Genomic DNA, 19,727 nt, shown 5'->3' with positions numbered 1-19,727 from the left:
TTAGATATATGGATCCAAACAAGCAGTTTATACCATGACCTCAATGACTTAGTATTTGCAAGAAATCATATACAATAGCACATACCACATCTCTCAGCAAACAAATTGCACTCATGAAAAATTAGAAATCTCTTTTGATCTGAAATATGATGAAGTGATTATATAGTCTACTATAAAGATGTAAATTATGGTGTTGGCAGAACTGCCAAATTTAAATCTGTGCTTTGTTTTATTGTAGCTATACGACCCCTAAACCCCTCACACAGTTCTTTCTGTACTGATATAACCTCCTCAAATTAAATCTCAATATTTGCCCTTCAGTGTAATATCCTTTATTTTATTTAAAATTGAATGTGCTGAAAACCAGAAATGTACTGTCTAAATAAATACCGTCTTACACATCAATTTCAAGGAATTTTCAAAGTGATATAATGCGAACCAACGACTCCAGAATCATTGTGTTTGCATGATGTGCTCTGCAGTCCCATGAGGGGATGTTTGTCAGTGTGGGTTTCCTGTGGTCTTAGTGATGACACAGTTCGCATGATGATTGACATTAACTTCACTGTCAAGCTGTATAGTCTTGTACCGTCTCTGAAAGCAAGTGACAGGGATGTCCAAATTATAAATAGATAATAAAATGTTTGGTGATGTTTCCATACATATATACATACGTATCTCTCTCTCTCTCTCTCTCTCTCTCTCTATATATATATATATATATATGTATGTATAAAGGATGTCATAATTAATTAATAAATAATAAATTTTATTAACGCAGCGCGCATTTCCTGTTTGGCCCGTGGCCTAGCCCGTAGTAGGAGAAATCGAAAATGCAGCCATAGAGAATAATGGAGAAAGAAAAGCATCTTTACAAAACAAGCTGCCCTGCCATCTGAAAATATAAACACACTTGTCTGTTTGAGCAACTGGCTAGGTGCAAAGAAAGAGAAATAATTTTTTTCTGTTCTTTTTTTCCATGGCTTTAATAGACATGAGCAAATTTTTTGAAAAACATATCTACTACCTTCGAAGCATGTCTATGTCTATATATATATACAGTGGTGTGAAAGTGTGAAGTGTTGGCCCCCCTTCCTGTTTTCTTATTTTTTTGCATTTTTGTCACACTTTGATGTTTCAGATCATCAAACAAATTTAAATATTAGTCAAAGATAACATAAGTAAACACATCATAAATGAAGGTTTTTATTATAAAGGGAAAACAAAATCCAAAATCAGTCATGCCTTATGTTCTGCCCTTTAATCAGCTCCATCATAGTGAAATGGTAAAACACCTCATGTAAAGGGTTGTTGACTAACTTGAGATAGTCCAGAAAATTGCATGAAAACAGTTACTATATTTTGTTAGATCACATTTATTTCAATGAAACAGAAAATACCTGTATAAGTAAGTGAAATAATTCACAAGTATTGAATGTATTGATTTTTATTTTTGGTGCTTACCAGACTTTGTCTAGAAGTAATACCATTTCCTGGATAAAATAAAAATTTGTCCAGTACTTTACATTGGTTGGAACCCTGGTGGGAATACTGTTTCTGGGTAAGTGAATTCACTTCCTGTTGCAAGCGTGTTGTGTTGTGTGTGCTGTATAGCTTGTCTATAGATTAGCAACAGACTAGCTTTAGTCTAACACACCTAAAAACTAACTAAACTCTCTAAACAATTCATTAACACTACACATTCCAGTACTAGTCAAGTACCTTTTTATTTTGACCGGTATTTATTGCTATTTCCAGACTTATCGCTCGTTAGCTTACCAGTTAGCTTAGCTAGCTAGTAGCATGGCTTTTCCCTCTCTCTCCTGCTCGGTGTGCCACATGTTTAGTTATTCCTCTGCCTCCTTTAGTGATAATGATACCTGTAATAAGTGTAAGGTTCTGCTAACTTTGGAGGCAAGGCTCCGCACCTTTGAACTAAAGCCAGCTAGCCTAGCGCCATTAGCAGGTGTGGAGCCGCCAAGCTCAGGGTCTGTTAATTGTCCAAGGGCAGCTCCGGAGCAGCCCGGACACACCCACTGAGAAATTGACTGATTTTTGGTGATTCTGTAGTCAGAAACGTGAAGCTAGAGACACCAGCTTACGCCAATCGGAGGTAACTAAAATTTTGTCGGTGGTGTCCAGCAAACGATGTGGGCTTCATAGATAATTGAGCCACTTTCTGGGGAAAACCTAGTCTGGTAGCAAGGGACAGCATCCATCCCACTTTAGATGATGCTGCTCTCATCTCTAGAAATCTGGCTGAGTTTATTAGCCAACCTAAAGTTTGACAATCCAGAGTGGGGACCGGGACGCAGAGACTCAGTCTAAAATATTTCTCTGCAGTCTCCTTAGAGCCGTCACCCCCCTCAAACCCCATAGAGATTGTGTCTGCCCCTCGAACATCTAAATCATATAAATCAGTTAACACAAGAGGAGTTATTCATAAAAACCACATCTCTTACTGAACAGAAAAAACAGAACAGTCAGATGTGGATAATTAAATATCAGGTCTCTTTCATCAAAATTTCTGTTAGTAAATGATTTGATAACTGATCATAATATTACAGTATATTGCTGATGTGCAGTTACTGGCCCCACCAACCTGCAGTGTCTATTTGTTGTTTATTGTTGCTGTTCTTTTCTCTCTCCTCTATCCACTCACTGCAACCAGTCGAGGCAGATGGCCGCCCAAACTGAGCCTGGTTCTGCTGGAGGTTTTTTCTTCCATTAAAGGGAGTTTTTCCTCTCTACTGTTGCCATGTGCTTGCCCATAAGGGATCTGTTTGTTTTTTTTTTTTGTTTTTTTTGTAAAGTGCCTTGAGATGATTGTATTTTGATTTGGCGCTATACAAATAAATTGAATTGAATTGAATTACATCTCATTCATGGCATTTTTTTCCCCTTTAACAACTTTTTTTAATCTTTTGCACTCAGTTCAGTGTTTGCCTATCGGACACATGGATGACACATAGACACAGACAACTAGACAGTTAACCTAACCTCCAGTACCTGTCTGTGGACAGTGGGAAGAAGCCAGAGAACATACAGACTCCACAGTCAGCCCCCATATTCACACCCAGAACCTGCTTTTGCTGTGAGGTGACACTGTTAACCACTGTGCATCCATGATGCCCTTACTCATTCAAATGAGGGCAAACTCCTGCAACACTGGGAGTATGAAGAACAGCTTTTTCTGGGACCAATGCGTTTCAGCTTGTACCAGAACTCCCTATCCTATTTCACTCTTACATGAGTTGTCTGTAGGATCCATCCAGCTCTGTAGCCTTCTACAGGTAAATCCAGGTTTAAAATGTCAGGAATAAGCCCATGTTGTCAGCAACTCATCTTAACACATTTGGCAGGTCTTACAGGTGTCCCCTATTCCCTAAGGTTGTTCTCAACATACCAATATTTTTATACATTCTCAGTCAGTTAAGTCGTGGAATAGTGAAAAATTGCCTTTGACTTTACTCTTCTAAAAATCACATGACCTGCATGTGCAAATCTTCATGTGCATATTTGAACAAACTGATTGCCGAACTCACTTTGCTGCAAAGCATAAAGTAATCTCTAGTTTTAGAGGATCTTTGCACATTTAATCTGCTGTATGATAGCGTTCAGCAGGGGTTATTTGCATGGGCAGGATATGTTTAAGACCATTGCTCAGCTTTAAATTTACTCTTCTCTAATTTAATGTCAGCACCCAGCCAATCACAATAGTACTTTTATTGTATTTATTTCAATATAAGAAAACAAAGTTATTCAAGGTAACTTTACTTAAAATTAACAAATCAGTTCTCCAGCTGCATTCTCAAGACCAATTAATGTTAACCTGGATACAAAATGCCATTTTTGCAAAGCAGGACACAGGAATTTATGTGGTTGTTTGTGGTATGATGTGGTGTTTGCATATTCAGGCATATATCTTGTATTTGGATCATAACATCATTTTTAGGGCGGCATGGTGGATGAGTGGTTTGCACTGCTGCCTCACAGCAAGAAGGTTGAGGGTTTGCAACCTGGCCTTTCTGTATGGAGTTTGCATGTTTTCTCCAGGTACTCTGGTTTCCTCCCACAGTCCAAAAACACGTATGTCAGGTTGATTGGTGACTCTAAATTGCCCATAGGAGTGAATGTGAGTTTGTTTTTCTATATCTGGCCCTCTGATGGACTGGTGACCTGGATAGCAACAAAAAAAAAAACAACAAAAAAAAAAACACAGAAAGAAGATATTCTGTAATGTAATATCATAAACTGAAGAAAAGGGACTGAATGGATTGCAGTTTTATGCTGTATACAGTGGGTATCTGTTTTATGACACTGGTAATAAAGCAAAAGTGAGGAGTGGCAAGAGAAATTCAAAAGCTGGATACAGACAGAACAGCAGCATCAGTTGATAGACTGATGTTATCTTCAATGTCAATGCATATTCATATAAAAGTGCATTGTCTTTCCAGGGAACAATTGGCTATTTAGTTCAATTCTCTGCATGTAAACATATGACATATAGTGGTATTTTAGACAATAAGCTGCTGCTATCTTTGTGGCAACAGTCTGTTTCAAAACAACAATATGCCTGTGTCATTTTAAAAAAAGCTCCTAACCAGCAGATGTTGTTTACAGTGTGACAAGACGGAGATGAGTTTGGATCAGTAGTGACATGGTTCATTGTAGGAAGCAAATACATATTGCCTGAAAACACATTCAATTTCTTCACATTTAATGGTAAGACTGGAAAACATCATATCTGTATTCAGAAGTTGTAATGTGGCTATGTGATAGAGGCTATAAAATAATCACTATTTTTACATAATTTTAAGGCTTGAGCGTTCCTCTGTTAATAAATATCTTTGATCCTTGATCAACTCTTATTGACCAAATGGTTCAGAAACCAGGACTCTTTTCTTTACACCTGCAAAGTTCACATTTTGGACATGTGATGTTGCTGAGCTGCATATATTCAGAGGATTTCTGCATACCTGCTTTGTGAAAATTTGCAACAACCAAATTCATTTATTTTAATGAAAAAGGAAAACAAACTACAAAATATACAAATGACTATTTCAGTGTGCACAAAGTCATCTGCTTGTCAGCCACTGCTCACTGTTTTTCTGGCCATCTTAAAATAACTACTGGATGTGTAAAAAAAACAAAAACAACAAAAAAAAAAACAGCAGAAGTCACACTTTGTATATGTACATGTTCGGTTTAGTGTAGTGTGCGTATTTGTATCTTTTAAACAGTGAACACAGAAAACGCTGCAGCAACACCTTCCGCTGGCCACTCCTCATCAAATGCAATCTGCACACATACTGAGCTCTGCGGTGGTATAAGGGTCTGTTTGTCAGTGTGAGTTTCCTGTGAGGTTACTGTCGACTCTGCAGTGCTTGGTAACATCTTTGTAACTGGTTGTTGGGGCAGTCAGTAATAAAGAAGCTAAAGAAGAAACTGCAAATGTGAGCAAATACAGAAAAGAACAATATGTCCACACCACTAGAGTATGGACAGACTGTATAATGTTACATATATTATGTATTATGATGTTAGTGTTGTTGTTTATTATACTATACTGTGAGTTTCTGTACAATTACATTAAGATATTTTTTAAAGTACCATCATCAACATGATGGTACTATCCAGAACCTGGATAGTCATTATCAGTAGGATTCAGAGGACAATGTCAGCAAGGACAGGTATTCAGTTCATTCAGTGCTTAATTTCTATGCATCCTAATTTAGCTTTAGAGTTTAGACTGCAAATTGTAACTAGGTTGTAGACTGTTTTCGACTTTAATTGCCAATTATTGTGTAACACTCCAGCAAGTTGCCATTTTGAACAACAAAGCAGGACAAAACCAGCAGCTATTACAGACAGTGGGATAAGAGGGTGAGTCAGTCTTATTATCAGTGATAATTGCATTGTGTGCAGCAAAAATAATTTAGCATAAAAGAATTTTAAATTGATCATGTGTAGTAAAACACCCCACAAGCTAAAATGCCTGGAAGAATGTAAATGTAAATGTTTAAGTAAATGTAAGAGTAGTTTTCAAATACTACTGCTATATTTAGGACCTAAGTATTGTTAATCTCAACAGTAAGAAGCCTGAACCTTAATGACTGCTAAATTCACATTTTGGACATTTTGCAACATGAAAAACATGATGCATTTTTGAATGAATACTCTGTGTTCATAACTTTAAATACTCATCCATTTGTAATTGGATGCACAGCTGTACCTATGTGTTGTATCATCAACATGTAAGCACTGGGGTGCCAACATGAGGTGTGATCTACTCAGCAACTGCTGCTCCACTTTTTAAAACACTTTTTACCATGTACAGTCACTTTGAATCAGAGGTTTGAATATCGATCACAGTTGCTACATTTTTTTCCACTACCACTGAACTCTTCTGTTCCCTAATTGTCATTAATAAGTAAATAATAGTAAACAAGAAAATTATTCTTTTAAAAAACTTTTTCAGCTTTTGCAGTGATAGGACAGGCTGTGTGGGTTTCCTGTGAACTTTACTGATCACTGCATGGTTTACATAATGTGGTTTACACTGCCTTTACAGGCAACTCTCTATGATCCTGTATTGTCTACAAGTAAAATTCTTTAGATGCCTTTCAAAAAATTTTGATTATAACTACATGAGCTGATGGCTGTCTTGGGATAAATAACAGGAAAGTCTATCATGTCTACAGACAAGCACTACCCTTATGAAATGTAATATATTGATCGAAAAAGGGAACATGAAACTGAACTGTAACTCACAACAACAAAGAGCCTCTGCCTAGAGGTTCTGTGTGGCTGATCAATATTTAATCTATTATTTAAAAGGTGAAAAGAAAACAAACAAAGCACATCTATACAGAAAATTACAAGAACAATTTCATATACAGATCTGTTTGAAACATCTGATGGCAGATACCATAGAGAGACAAGGATTATGACTTCTCCATGTACTGCTCAGATTCATACTTAGGTCATGTGACAAAGTCAGTATGGTAGTCAAGATGAGGCTCACTGGAGTCTGAATTAAACACAAAGTAGTAGTATCAGTAGTAGTAGTATCAGTTAGATCTAGGTGTGCATCATTTTGTCTGTTTTCTCTAAACAAATTTAAGTAATGTGTTTTCAGTACAGAGTTAACTGAAATAACTGCTCTCTAGCAAAGTTGCAGTTTGTGACCTTTTTACTGCACAATTCTTCTACCCTGACCCTTAACCCCCCTAATAAAACCCAATTATTGCTCTGATCCTAATCACACATAAAGGTTTTATAAACCCTATCCAAAATGAAACACCTTAATTGTAACCATCCAGGCCCCTTTATTTTTAGCTACCAGTGGCATAATGTGTCAGGGCGCCTGAATGACATAGCCAGCCTGTGCATTGTATTTGCCTTTTCATCCCAAACGTCTTTGAATCATGCAGAGTGGGGCAAATCATAAAGGTAGAACTACTTTAGATAACCCTTAACCCTTTGGCTTCAAAAGGACTCAGATCAAATAAATGATCATTGATCAGTACATTTTCCTAACCTTAACAACTTGATCTTGATGCTCAGCATCAAATGCTGTCTTATTCCAATCGAACTGACCTCACCTCATCTTTCTCTAACATTAATTGTAACCAGATAGATTCCTCTACTGCCCCCTGATCATTTAATCTTGAACAACACTTTTACATTACTTTTTACATTGCTTGATGGAAACTATTCAGTTTATAGCACGTAACTTTGGAATATGGTTAACATAGAGCTCAGGTGACCTTAGTGACCTGTGCTGGTCCATGCCTTTAGCACTCTACTCCAAACCATTGCCTTGATTAGACAAAATGGGAAAGCCATGAAGATAGCTTTAAACCCCCAATCCCTAACCCTACAACCCAATGCACTTCCTAACTCTAACCCTAACCCTATAATACAATGCCCTCCATAACCTAACCCTAACCCTTCTACTACAATAGCTCTTGAATCATCTGTAAGACCTCAGTTATGTTTAGACTGCTTCTCTCCCATAGATCTCTTTGAATTCACATCAGTAGTTGCTTCGTCTAAATCATCAATGTCTCTTAGACCCCATCCCAATTAGACTGCCTGAGGACCATCGGTGCACTGAGCTCCCGTATCCTAACCCTCCGCCCCCTTCCCTTCTCCTCTCCTCCCCCCTGACATGTATATTCCACCAGTGAATGTCACTAACTTTGTGCTCTCTCTCTCTCGCTCTCTCTGTTCTCTCTCTGTACCTTCTGCAGGTGTCCCTGGTCCTGGAGCTGTATATTGCTGATGTGCAGTTACTGGCCCCACCAACCTGCAGTGTCTATTTGTTGTTTATTGTTGCTGTTCTTTTCTCTCTCCTCTATCCACTCCCCCCCAAACGTTCAGGGCAGATGGCCGCCCAAACTGAGCCCGGTTCTGCTGGAGGTTTTTTCTTCTGTTAAAGGGAGTTTTTCCTCTCCACTGTCGCCAAGTGGTTGCTCATAAGGAATTTGTTGGATTTTTTTGTTTTTGTAAAGTACCTTGAGATGATTGTATTGTGATTTGGTGAACCCTAACCCTACAATAGAATGCCCTCCATAACCCTAACCTTACGGTACAATGCCCACCATAACCCTAACCTTACAATACAATGCCCACCATAACCCTAACCTTACAATACAATGCCCACCATAACCCTAACCTTACAATACAATGCCCACCATAGCCCTAACCTTACAATACAATGTCCTCAATAACCCTAACCCTACAACCCAATGTGGTCCATAACTCTAACCCTACCCTACCCTAACACATTTACACCATCGTTATAATGAAATCAATATGATAGCCACGTTAGAAGATGTCATGTGTTGTAATTTGTTAACAGCAGTGATTTAGAATTTCTCTCATTGCATGGCATACTGGTCAGGATCAATACTGTATAGTGATATTTCACATTAATAGAATCTAGCAGATGTGGTAAATTTAGAAATAAGCACTGTCGGTTAGTGTGAATGGTTGGAGACAGATTGGAGTTAAACCTTTTGGTTTGTTTACTTAACATCTCCACTAGAGGTCAGGAAAGTTTCACCAGAAGCTAGTGTGACTAATCATTCATAGAATACATCAAAAGAAAATCAAGGTTTAGGTTTTTCCTACAGTATATAGCAGTCTACAGAAGAAAGAAAATAGTTTATATATGAATATCCAGATACTGGTAACAAAACATTCATATATCATCCAACCAAAAATGCCACATTTGTTATTTAGATGTACCTATGAAGAGATGCTGACCATGGTAGGTGTAAATGCTACCACAATACAATGCCTTTTGTAACCCTAACCTACAACAATTGATAATACACAGCAATTACACTGCAGTCAAAGCAGACCTCATCTGATCTCACAAACGTAAGAAATAGACACCACTTTGATGTAGATTCAGAAATAAACTGTACACTAAATATAGCTGAGGTTATTGTAGGGCTCCTGAATTCTAACCACAGAAACCTGCCAATAAATAATAATAATAAATATAATAAACTCAAAAAATGTTTTTAGGTTAAACTCCACCAATACATTTTGCTTCTTATATGAGAAGCTCTTTGTCACTGTGGTTTTCCTGTGGGCTTTACTGAGCCACTGGAACTGTATCAGACTACCAGTAAAGGCTATATGAGCTGATGACCAAGCTGAGATAAAAACAGGAAATTGCCTGTAACCTGCATCTATGATGTGTTATAGAGATGCAATCACCATGACCACCATGAAATGTTACAGATCAATTTCAATCACAAATGTGAACCTGAAGCTGGATTGTAATCAACACCATCAAACAGGTTTTCCACACAAAGGTGAATGTGTAGACCTGATAAATTTTAAATTTTTTTTATTTAGTAGAGGGAAATATAACACATCTGTAAAGAGTGAAGGAAGACATTAAGTCTCTTTATATTCCTCAATGAAGTTATATACACTGTGGTTTGTTCTGCAACAAAAAAAAAAAAAAAAAAACACAAAAAAACCCCCAAATGTAAATGACGTAAAACTTTTCTTTATGATCATGCAAGAGCACCAAAAGATTGTATCACAAGGGCCAAATAATTGCCAAGATTGTCGAGGGAGAATTCTAATACTTTCTAATAAAGAGTATAATATCAAGCCACACCTTTAGCTAAGCATTGTAACAAACCTCTTCATGACAACACTTGGAAATGATTAAATATCTGTCTCACTTTCATTTACATGCTGATTGCTTCATAAACCTCTGAATTAAAACCAGCCACATTATCACTATTAAATGTATTATATAATATCAGTTGTTTCAGATGTCAGCTCGCTACGTGTGTTAATTACAGAATAGGTGCTGAAATCTGAACTCTGGGTTTTCTTCACTTTTGGTCTCTGAGATGTCTGACGGATTTCCAGTGCAGTGTAACACACATCTTCTTCCTAAAAATTGAAATTTTTCATTTACCACTATGATCGAGATCATGATATAACACTATAATTCACCGTAATGTACTTGAGTCTGCAAAAATGTAAACAATTGTAATAGTAGAAGGTAGGGCATATCAGTACATATGAAGATTGATGAAATTTCCTATTGTTAATTACCGGATTTCTTCCTGTCTGGTCTATGTTGCCAGGTCTTCTCTCATAGAGTTGAGGTTTTTTAGCTGCAGAAAAGACAAAATAATTAGTGCAACACCTACACTTAATTATCTGCAAAACACTTGTCTGAATTCGTTCTATGTGATTAAAAATAATTTAATTGATAAAATATTAAATAATTATTTAAAACTTAGAGTCAATAATACTCTTAGATGAGCAAGGGAAAGAAATGTAAAAGGTGGACTGAGTGGATAAAAATCCCATACCTTTTTTCTGACACAGGTTATAGACCAGAAGAGAAGAGAGCAGAGAGGATGCAAAAGCAAAAGTCGGGCACAGAGAGAACAGCAGCATCCAGCACAAACCACAGTCTTGCGTAGTCTCATGATTAGGCTCACTGGAGTCTGGTTTAAACACAGTGTAATAAGATAAGATGAGCCTTTATTTGTTCCACAGTGGGGAAATGTGTCAACTTAATTTCGTGTACAAATGTTTGCTTGCATACTTTACAGTGTCTTGTGAAAGTATTCTGTTTTATTGCATTACAAGCTAGAAGTTAAGTTTTTGGGTTTTGGGGTTGCCCATAAAAACTTACAGCTTGGGCGAGATGGGCTTTAATCAGAGATGCAACAAAGACCCCAAAGTTTACACTGAAGAAGCTGCAAAGCTTCACAGTGGAGATGGGATTATCTGTCCATAGGACCACATTAAGCCATACACTCCACAGAGCTGGGCTTTATGGAAGAATGGCTAGTAAAAAGCCATTGCTTAAAGACAAAAATAAGAAAACATGTTTGGAGTTTGCCAAACAACATGTGGCCAACTCCCAAAGCACATGAAAGAAGGTTCAATGGTCAGATGAGACTGAAACTGAGCATTTTGACCATCATGGAGAATGGAATGTCTGGTGAAAATAAATCCTATCACCCTGACAATACCATCCCCACATTGAACCATGGTAGTGGCAGTATCATGCAGTGGGGATGCTTTAAGACTGGGAAGGAGTTTCAACTTCTGGCAGGACAATGACAAAAATACTGCTAAAACTGCACTGCAGTTAATGCGCTGGATTAAACTTCATAATCAGGAAGCAGGTAATTTTGAAACATACAGTAATCTTGTACATAGAGAGAACTCAGAACAGAATACTTACAAAGTAGGATCCTTGTTATGACATTGCTATAATTATAAACATATCTCCCAGTAATTTTTGTCTTATCCTCCACTATGCCCTGTTCGGTCCCACAGTAGTAGAGTCCACTATCAGAATAAGTGATGTTCGTGATCATCAGGTCATAGGAATCAGATAAATTGTTCTTCACCAAGTGGAAACGAGGGAATGGATTAAGGAAATTTGTAAAACGTTTGCTTGAGTCATATTTTGTTCCCATAACAAGAGAGGGCTGGTTCTCATGAGAACAGTTTCTGAACCATGTAATATATGCTCCAGCAGAAAATCTGCAGTCACAGAACAGAATGACGGTGTCTCCTGGTCTGGCTGTCTTGTCCAACACTGACCCAGAAACCCAACCATGACCACGATAAACAACTCCTGCAGAAAAAACACAATCAAAAAAGCAGTCTGATATATAAAGAATGCTACAGCTTTCCACGGCAACAAATGCAAGTTAAATATCCTACCTCAAATGCAAGACAAAAGAATAATAAATATTTAATTGTTATGGCATCTCATAATGTAATCTTTTGAAATTAATATTAAGGGAACTACCTAGAAGAACAACTTGAAGAATACGCAGCTCATCCATGTGTGATGGCAACCTGGTCTTCAAAGACAGTTTCACAGATCTTACTCACAGATGACACCACCTGCACAAAGTTTTCCATTAAAGGAAATGTAAGCTGTGATTGGCTCGGTGAATGGAACGTTTTCTTCTGAGGCTGTTTCCTATGGTAAATAACAATTTTCAGAAAACACTTTGTGATAATCAACCAACTGATAAGTCTTTTATGCCTTATCCTGGAGCATTATAGAGTAAGTATGACTATTCCAATCCATGGAAAGCACAACAAAACAAACTTAAAAGACTGACAAACCATGAATGTATTACAGTAGATGCTTTTATTGATTGCATGATTTAACTGTCAATCACACCCATCAATCATTGGCCATGTCACAGACATCAAAGCCTGCTTTGATGCCTAAAATTGTATAACTTGAGCAAAAACTTCCAAAATTATCAGTAGTACACAAAGGGCTCAGATTAAGCAACTGCAACCAGAGACAGTATAACATTTTTTGAGTGTGAGTCAAAAGGGTGCCAGGACTTTTAGAGTCAACATTTAGCAGCCCTCAGTGGCTACCACACTAAAACTACACTCTAAATTCTAAAACAAAGTTGCAGTTAAAATCAAGATAGCACTCTGTAATCTAGTTTTGACTAATCAGGACAGCTTGGGGCCAAACCTCATCCTGTGGTCTCATAACATCTCTGCTAGAGATCAAGCTTCTGTGCAGGGAGATCAAAGGGTCGGGGATTTGGATCCTGACCAGGTCATCACCGGTGTGGGCCCTTAGGCAAGGTCCTTAATGCTACTAGCCTACCTCATTACAACTGAGCGATAGAAATACAGGAGTCATATTGCTACTGGAACACAACACTCATGGACGAGGGCTGAGGATAGAGAACTGTTGGAATGCTACTACATGAGTAACCCCAGTGATAGGGGTTACATGAAGAGGATGTGGGACCTATGGAAACTTCAAAACCCACCATCTAGACTAGGGCCAAAACAACTAGTAGCTCAGTGTTCCAACATCTGCAAACGCCAACTGCTATCACAACTGGAAATTGAAAGGTTACAACACAAATGCTATGGCAAGAGGGAGCCAGGACGCAAGGTCAGGGGGGAAACAATACCATCCCCACCCGAGATTGGGTAACAAGCCCCCACATGCTCAACACAAGAGCAGCTGACCTGAGATTGAAAATTGTGAGTAAGATGGACACCTGGAACCTCCGTAGCCGGTTACCAAGACTAAGTGAAGTATCCTCTGAAAGTCTACTGGAAGATGTGAATGCAGCATTACAAACAATCACCACTGAGACCAACAAGCTGATATACATCATGGCAACAGTGATCCTTCAGATGCTTGGCAACAAAATATACACCACCACCAAGGAGCAGTATCCTGCATGGAGAAGGAGGTTTGAGGCAAAAATAAGGGCAACACGGAGAGAAGTTAGCCAACTATCAGAACTGCAGAGAGGTGGGATGAAGTTGGGTAAGAAGTACAGCAAGCTGTTCATACCAGAGGCCCTGGAGACTGCCAAACAACGACTCACAGCTCTGCACGACTAAAGAGGTACACCACAGAAATAGAAGCAAGGAGAATAAACAGGATGTTCTCCACTGAACCATCCAAAGTGTACTCCCAGTGGCAGGGCAGTAACATGAGAGCAGACCCACCAAGGCTGGAGACTGAACAATACTGGAAAAACATATGGGAGAAGGAGGCATCACATAACACCAATGCCCAGTGGCTAGTGGGCCTGAGAGCAGACCACAGCAACCTCCCTCAACAGGACCCAGTAACCATCACAATGGCAGATAGCCAAGAAAGGGTCTCAAGCATGAAGAAGTGGAAAGCACTGGGGCCTGACATGATCCACGCCTACTGGCTAAAGAAGCTAACTGCACTCCATGCGCGCCTGGCAGCTCAAATGACCCAGCTGCTAATGGATGGGACTCACCCAGAGTGGTTAACTGAAGGCAGGACAGTCCTGATCCTGAAGGACCCCCAAAAGGGAGCAGTCCCATCCAACTACGCCTAAGCTAAGCCAAAATGAGTAAGCACATAGCTCAATACATGAGCGGGGCCCAGAAAGGAATGGGTAAGGACATCAGGGGAGCAAAACATCAACTACTGGACTACTGGTAGATGAAGCAGTCACTAGAGACCAACCTGTGCACCACCTGGATCAAGTGCACAGGTTGAATAACAAGTGCGGCATCTACCAAGGAGATGCTCTGTCCTCGCTGCTGTTCTTCATAGGCCTGAACCCCCTCAGCCAGATCATCACTATCATCACTGGATGCAGACTACGAAATGGAGCAACCATCAGCCACCTCCTGTACATGGATGACATCAAAATGTACACCGGGAGTGAGCGAGACGTCGACTCGCTGATCCACACCACCGAAAAGAGGGAAGGTTGTCAGGACTGAAGGAGTTGAACTTCCAGAGGGCAGCATAGCGGATGTTGAGGGAAGCTACAAGAACCTTGGAATCCCACAGGCAAATGGGAACCAAGAAGAAACCACAAGGAAAGCTGTCGGAGCCAAATACCTACAGAGAGTAAGACAAGTCCTAAGAAGCCAGCTAAATGGGAAGAACAAGGTCCAAGCCATCAACATCTACACCCTGCCGGTCATCAGATACCCTGCTGACATAATAAGCTGGCCAAAAGAGGCAAAGGCAAAGGCAAATTTATTTGTATAGCACCTTTCATACACCACGCAATTCAAAGTGCTTTACAAGGCATACAATTACATTAAAAGCATTAAAAGCATTGAAAAGAGCATTTAAAAGTAAAGACATTTAACATAAAATAAATTTAAATCAAGTAAAGTAAATTAAAATAAAACATAAAAGCACATTAAGAAAGAGGACATAGAAGCCACTGATGTCAAGACAAGGAGACTCCTCACAATTCATGGAGGGTTTCACCCCAAATCCGACACACTAAGAGACTCATCCGAGGTGAAACAGCAAAGATCCATGAGTACATCAGGAAGATGGCCCTGAGCAATGGAATACTTAGTGAATATCTCAGGCAACAGAAGCCCGATGCAGAGGAAGAGGAGCAAGAACCATCATGGCAGAACAAACCCCTGCACGGTACCACCGACAGATAGAAGAAGTGGCTGATATCGAAAAGTCCTACCAGTGGCTGGAAAAAGCTGGACTGAAAGACAGCACAGAGGCACTGGAACAGGCCATGAGCACAAGAACAGGCCCTGAGCACAAGATTGATAGAGGCCGGGGTCTACCACACCAGGCAGGACCCCAGGTGCAGGCTGTGCAAAGATGCCCCTAAGACAATCCAGCACATAACAGCAGGTTGTAAGATGCTAGCAGGCAGGGCATACATGAAACGCCATAACCAAGTGGCTGACATAGTGTACAGGAACATTTGTGCCGAGTATGGGCTGGAGGTCCCAAGGTCAAAATGGGACACGCCTCCAAAGGTGAAGGAGAATGACCGAGCTAAGATCCTGTGGGACTTCCAGATATATACTGACAAACAAGTGATGGCTAACCAACCGGACATAGTAATGGTGGACAAACAGAAGAAGAAGGCCGTAGTGGTAGATGTAGCAGTCCCAAGTGACAGCAACATTAGAAAGAAGGAACATGAGAAGCTTGAAAAAGACCAAGGGCTGAAAGAAGAGCTAGAAAAGATGTGGAAGGTGAAGGCAACAGTGGTCCCTGTGGTAATCAGCACCCTCGGGGCTGTGACCCCCAAACTGGGAGAGTGGCTCCAACAGATCCCAGGAACAACATCAGAGCTAGGAACAGAACAGCTAAGATACTGTGAAGAACCCTCAAACTCCTGGGCCTCTGGTAGAGGACCCGAGATTGAGGAAGACACACACATACCACCCATAAGGGTGAGAAGGAAAATTTTTATATATATATATATGTGTGTGTGTGTGTGTGTGTGTATATACACACACAATAAAAGCCAGGAGACATTTGTTATTCAGATACAATGAGACACAGAAACCACAAATCTTTATTTTTACAACACAGCATGAAACCACAGTCACTCTCAGTACATGCACACATACAGTGATGCACTGTGTCAAAAACTGGGCTGCAGAAAAGCTGAATTCTATTATTAGCTTTAATAATATTATAGCTTCAACTTCAATTAGCCAAACCAGTGAAGTCAGTGAAGCCTAGGTCAACACTTTCTAGTTACCGGATTTTAACCACTTCTGAGACCAGGAGAGTGTGCGCATTTGTGGCTCTCAGTTATTGTCACCTATCTAAAATAGTTTCTCTTCCTATAAACTCTGCACGATGCATGTTCAGTTTAGGTGTTAAGCCCTGCTGCTGTGTGAGGGTTTGTTTGTCATATGGTGGTTTTCCTGTGAACTGTTCACACTTGTACATGATTGTTGTGTAACTGTGAAAAAGTGCAGGAGGGCCATTTTTAAATAAGCAAGCTAAGTAGGGTGATTAAATTGTAACTGTTTTTTGCTTTTTGTGTAAAATGTCCTTGATATTCTCTACACTACAGCATCCATCCATCAAATACTTGGAATTCTTTTGGTAACTCTATTGCTAAAGGTTTGGAGCTGATGGCTAACTTGAGATAAAAACAGGAAATTACTTGAAAACAGCTACCTTGTCTTATTATCGATACACAGCCTCCACAACCATTCTGAAATGTTACAGATCGATTTCAATCAAAACAAAAAAAAAAAAGTCTGAAGCACAGTGCTCAGAAACAACTAGGTTTCTTATGTTTATTTACTTTCATGTTTAAGGTGCATAGGTAGATTAAGAGAACTCTCATTATTGTATATAGAATTGATTTATCACATCCAGAACTTTTCACTTTTTGAAGATTACTGCTTTTTACCATCACAATGCAAAGCAAAGCAAAACAAAGCAAAAGCACTGCATAAAAAAAACAACAAAAAAAAAGCAAATATATATAAAAATATATATATTATATATTTATATCCCTATACCCTAGAAGTTTTAATGGCAGAATAGGTGCTGCTGTCGTAACTCTGAGTTGTCTTCTTTGCTCTCTGTGATGCTTGGCGGATTTCCAGAGCAGCATAGCACACATCTTCATCCTAAAGGTTATCAGTGATTGTACTTCATTATTATAATATTATGATGCATTATCATTAATTGTTAAAAATACTCTGCTGTAAATTACCTGATTCAGTGTTCTGTTGTCAGGTCTTTGCTGAGTGACTTGAGGTTCTGTAGCTGCAGAAAAATACATAATTATGCTGAATCACTGCAGCATGTTACTCCCAACCTCACACAACGAATAATAAAAAAAAAAAACCTTATCAATATCTAGCTTTGTTTGTATTCTAAATACAAACTACATTTCCAATTCAAACCTTTGTGTGGAGTTTACATGTTCTAACCGTGTCTGTGTGGATTTGGGCTAACTGAATATAAGTGTGAGCATCTGTCTGTTTCTATGTGTCTGCCCTGTGAGAGACTGGTGATTTGTCCAGGGTGTACCCAGCTTCTTGCCCAATATCACCTGGGATTGGGTCCAGCAACCCTGCAGCCCATTAATGTGCCCAGATAAGCAATAGATAAGGAATGGGTTACTAAGGATATTTCTACCATTGAGACGTTATGGTTAAAAAGGGAGATAAACAGTTCATACCTTTTTTATGACAGCATTTATAAACCACAAAAGAAGAGAGGAGAGAGGAGACAGCTGCAAAAACTGGACACAGAATGTACAGCTGCATCCAGCACGAGTCGTAGACTGGTTGAACTTCATAGTGATGAGTGTGGTTGGACTCTGAATCAAACATAATTGGATCACTCAGTTAGCTTTGTTAAGCCCTGACCTTTGTATGCATTTTATCACTAATGTATTTGCTTGTTCCAGGACCTCAGGAAACAGGAAATGGAAATATGTCAAATAATTAATACATTTTAATTTTGTATTTATTTTAGGGTTCATAAAGAAGTCCATTGTGTACATTTTCATTGTACACAAAAATAATATTGTTCTGCATCATCATTATCATTTGTCATTATCTTTTGCTTCCAAGGCGCATGTTTAGTTCTCTATTAACTCTGTATTGTCTAAATACTTTTTTCAACTTCGTCTCCATGTCAGCATGCCGTTATAAAATATTTATAGTCAGTTGTTCATTAGCTTTTTTGCTGAGTTAAACAATTTGTGAAATGGGAAACTTTTTTCACTGTTCACATTTATGTTTGTGTCAACTTTCAAATGTAAATGTGTTAAGAAAAAACTCACAAAATGATTGTGCTCGTTTAGAGATAACTTGTAATACTTCAGGTGAAAAGTTCTATAAATTGGGAGTAAAATCATTACAGGCAATTTGTTCTCCAGGTAGAGGGTTCATGATACAGCTTATTTTATTATTATATACATTATGATATTAATGTGCACTACTTGTCTTCCAACTGTGCAATGATTATTCAGTGAAATTATAAATTGTTACATTCATTGTAACGACTATGACAGTCACACAAACAGAGCCAATACTTACCACATATGAGCTTTGTTGTGATATTTCCATAATTATAAAAATATTTTTGGGTGATGTATTTGTCATCCACCACCTTCGTCTGTTCAGTTCCACAGTAGTAAAATCCTTCATCTGAATCCGTGACGTTCAAAATCAAAAGGTCATAGGTGTGAGAAGAATTATTCAAAAATTTATAACGAGGGAAAGGCATCAGATCATAATTAGTGTCGCGTGTCTCTGACTTTGTATGAGTTTGCATGACAAGAGTGGGTTGGTTCCCATGAGAACAATTCCTGAACCAAACTACGTATACTCCAAGTGACTGTTTGCAGTCACAGTAGAGAGTGATGTTGTCTCCTGGTCTGACTCTCACTTCTGACACCGATCCAGAGGTCTGAACGACTGTCACATCCAGCTGTGATCCAGAAATCCAGTCATGACTGCTGGAAACAACTTCTGCAACACACACACACACACACACACACACACACACACACACACACACACACACACACACACGTAACACACATTTAGATTACAATATTTGCGAGTTCACATCACCAATTAGAATGTAAGCATCACTTACTCTTAAAATGTAATTGTAATTTAATCATAACAATATTTAAATTGAAACATTTACCCAAGAGAACCACTAGAATATGCAGCCAGTCCATGTGTAATATTGACAGAGAGTTGAATGACAGCGAAACTGCCCTTTTTCACAGATATCATGATCTGAACATTTCCATTACAGGAAGAATGAAGCTGATTGGCCAGTGGAACATTTTCTGCTGTGGCTGTTTTCTATTGGTGTCATTGTAAGTGATATTTTAGGCATTGATGTTTCCACCATGAACTTTGATACACCAAGATAAACTTCACTACAAATAAAC

General features: G+C 38.9%; 2 protein-coding genes across 2 annotated transcripts; both read right to left on the bottom strand.

Moving 5' to 3' along the window:
• Positions 1-10,014: 10,014 nt before the first annotated feature.
• LOC113128340 (uncharacterized) lies at positions 10,015-12,390 on the bottom strand. The gene is made up of 5 exons (XM_026303604.2): positions 12,326-12,390; positions 11,750-12,148; positions 10,863-11,000; positions 10,600-10,661; positions 10,015-10,434 (listed from the first exon to the last, which is right to left on the bottom strand). Exons 1-5 carry the CDS (start codon positions 12,360-12,362, stop codon positions 10,288-10,290), a joined length of 783 nt encoding a protein of 260 aa, XP_026159389.1. The 5' UTR covers positions 12,363-12,390; the 3' UTR covers positions 10,015-10,287.
• A 4,057-nt stretch (positions 12,391-16,447) lies between these two features.
• On the bottom strand, positions 16,448-19,524 carry LOC113128535 (uncharacterized). Its single transcript, XM_026303945.1, has 5 exons — positions 19,475-19,524; positions 18,856-19,290; positions 17,991-18,131; positions 17,520-17,572; positions 16,448-17,433 (listed from the first exon to the last, which is right to left on the bottom strand). Exons 1-5 carry the CDS (start codon positions 19,506-19,508, stop codon positions 17,317-17,319), a joined length of 780 nt encoding a protein of 259 aa, XP_026159730.1. The 5' UTR covers positions 19,509-19,524; the 3' UTR covers positions 16,448-17,316.
• Between the last annotated feature and the right edge of the window lie 203 nt (positions 19,525-19,727).

Source organism: Mastacembelus armatus, chromosome 1, assembly GCF_900324485.2.
Source record: "Mastacembelus armatus chromosome 1, fMasArm1.2, whole genome shotgun sequence".
NCBI classification, from domain to species: Eukaryota; Metazoa; Chordata; class Actinopteri; order Synbranchiformes; family Mastacembelidae; genus Mastacembelus; species Mastacembelus armatus.
This window is presented reverse-complemented; position numbering and strand designations above follow the sequence as displayed.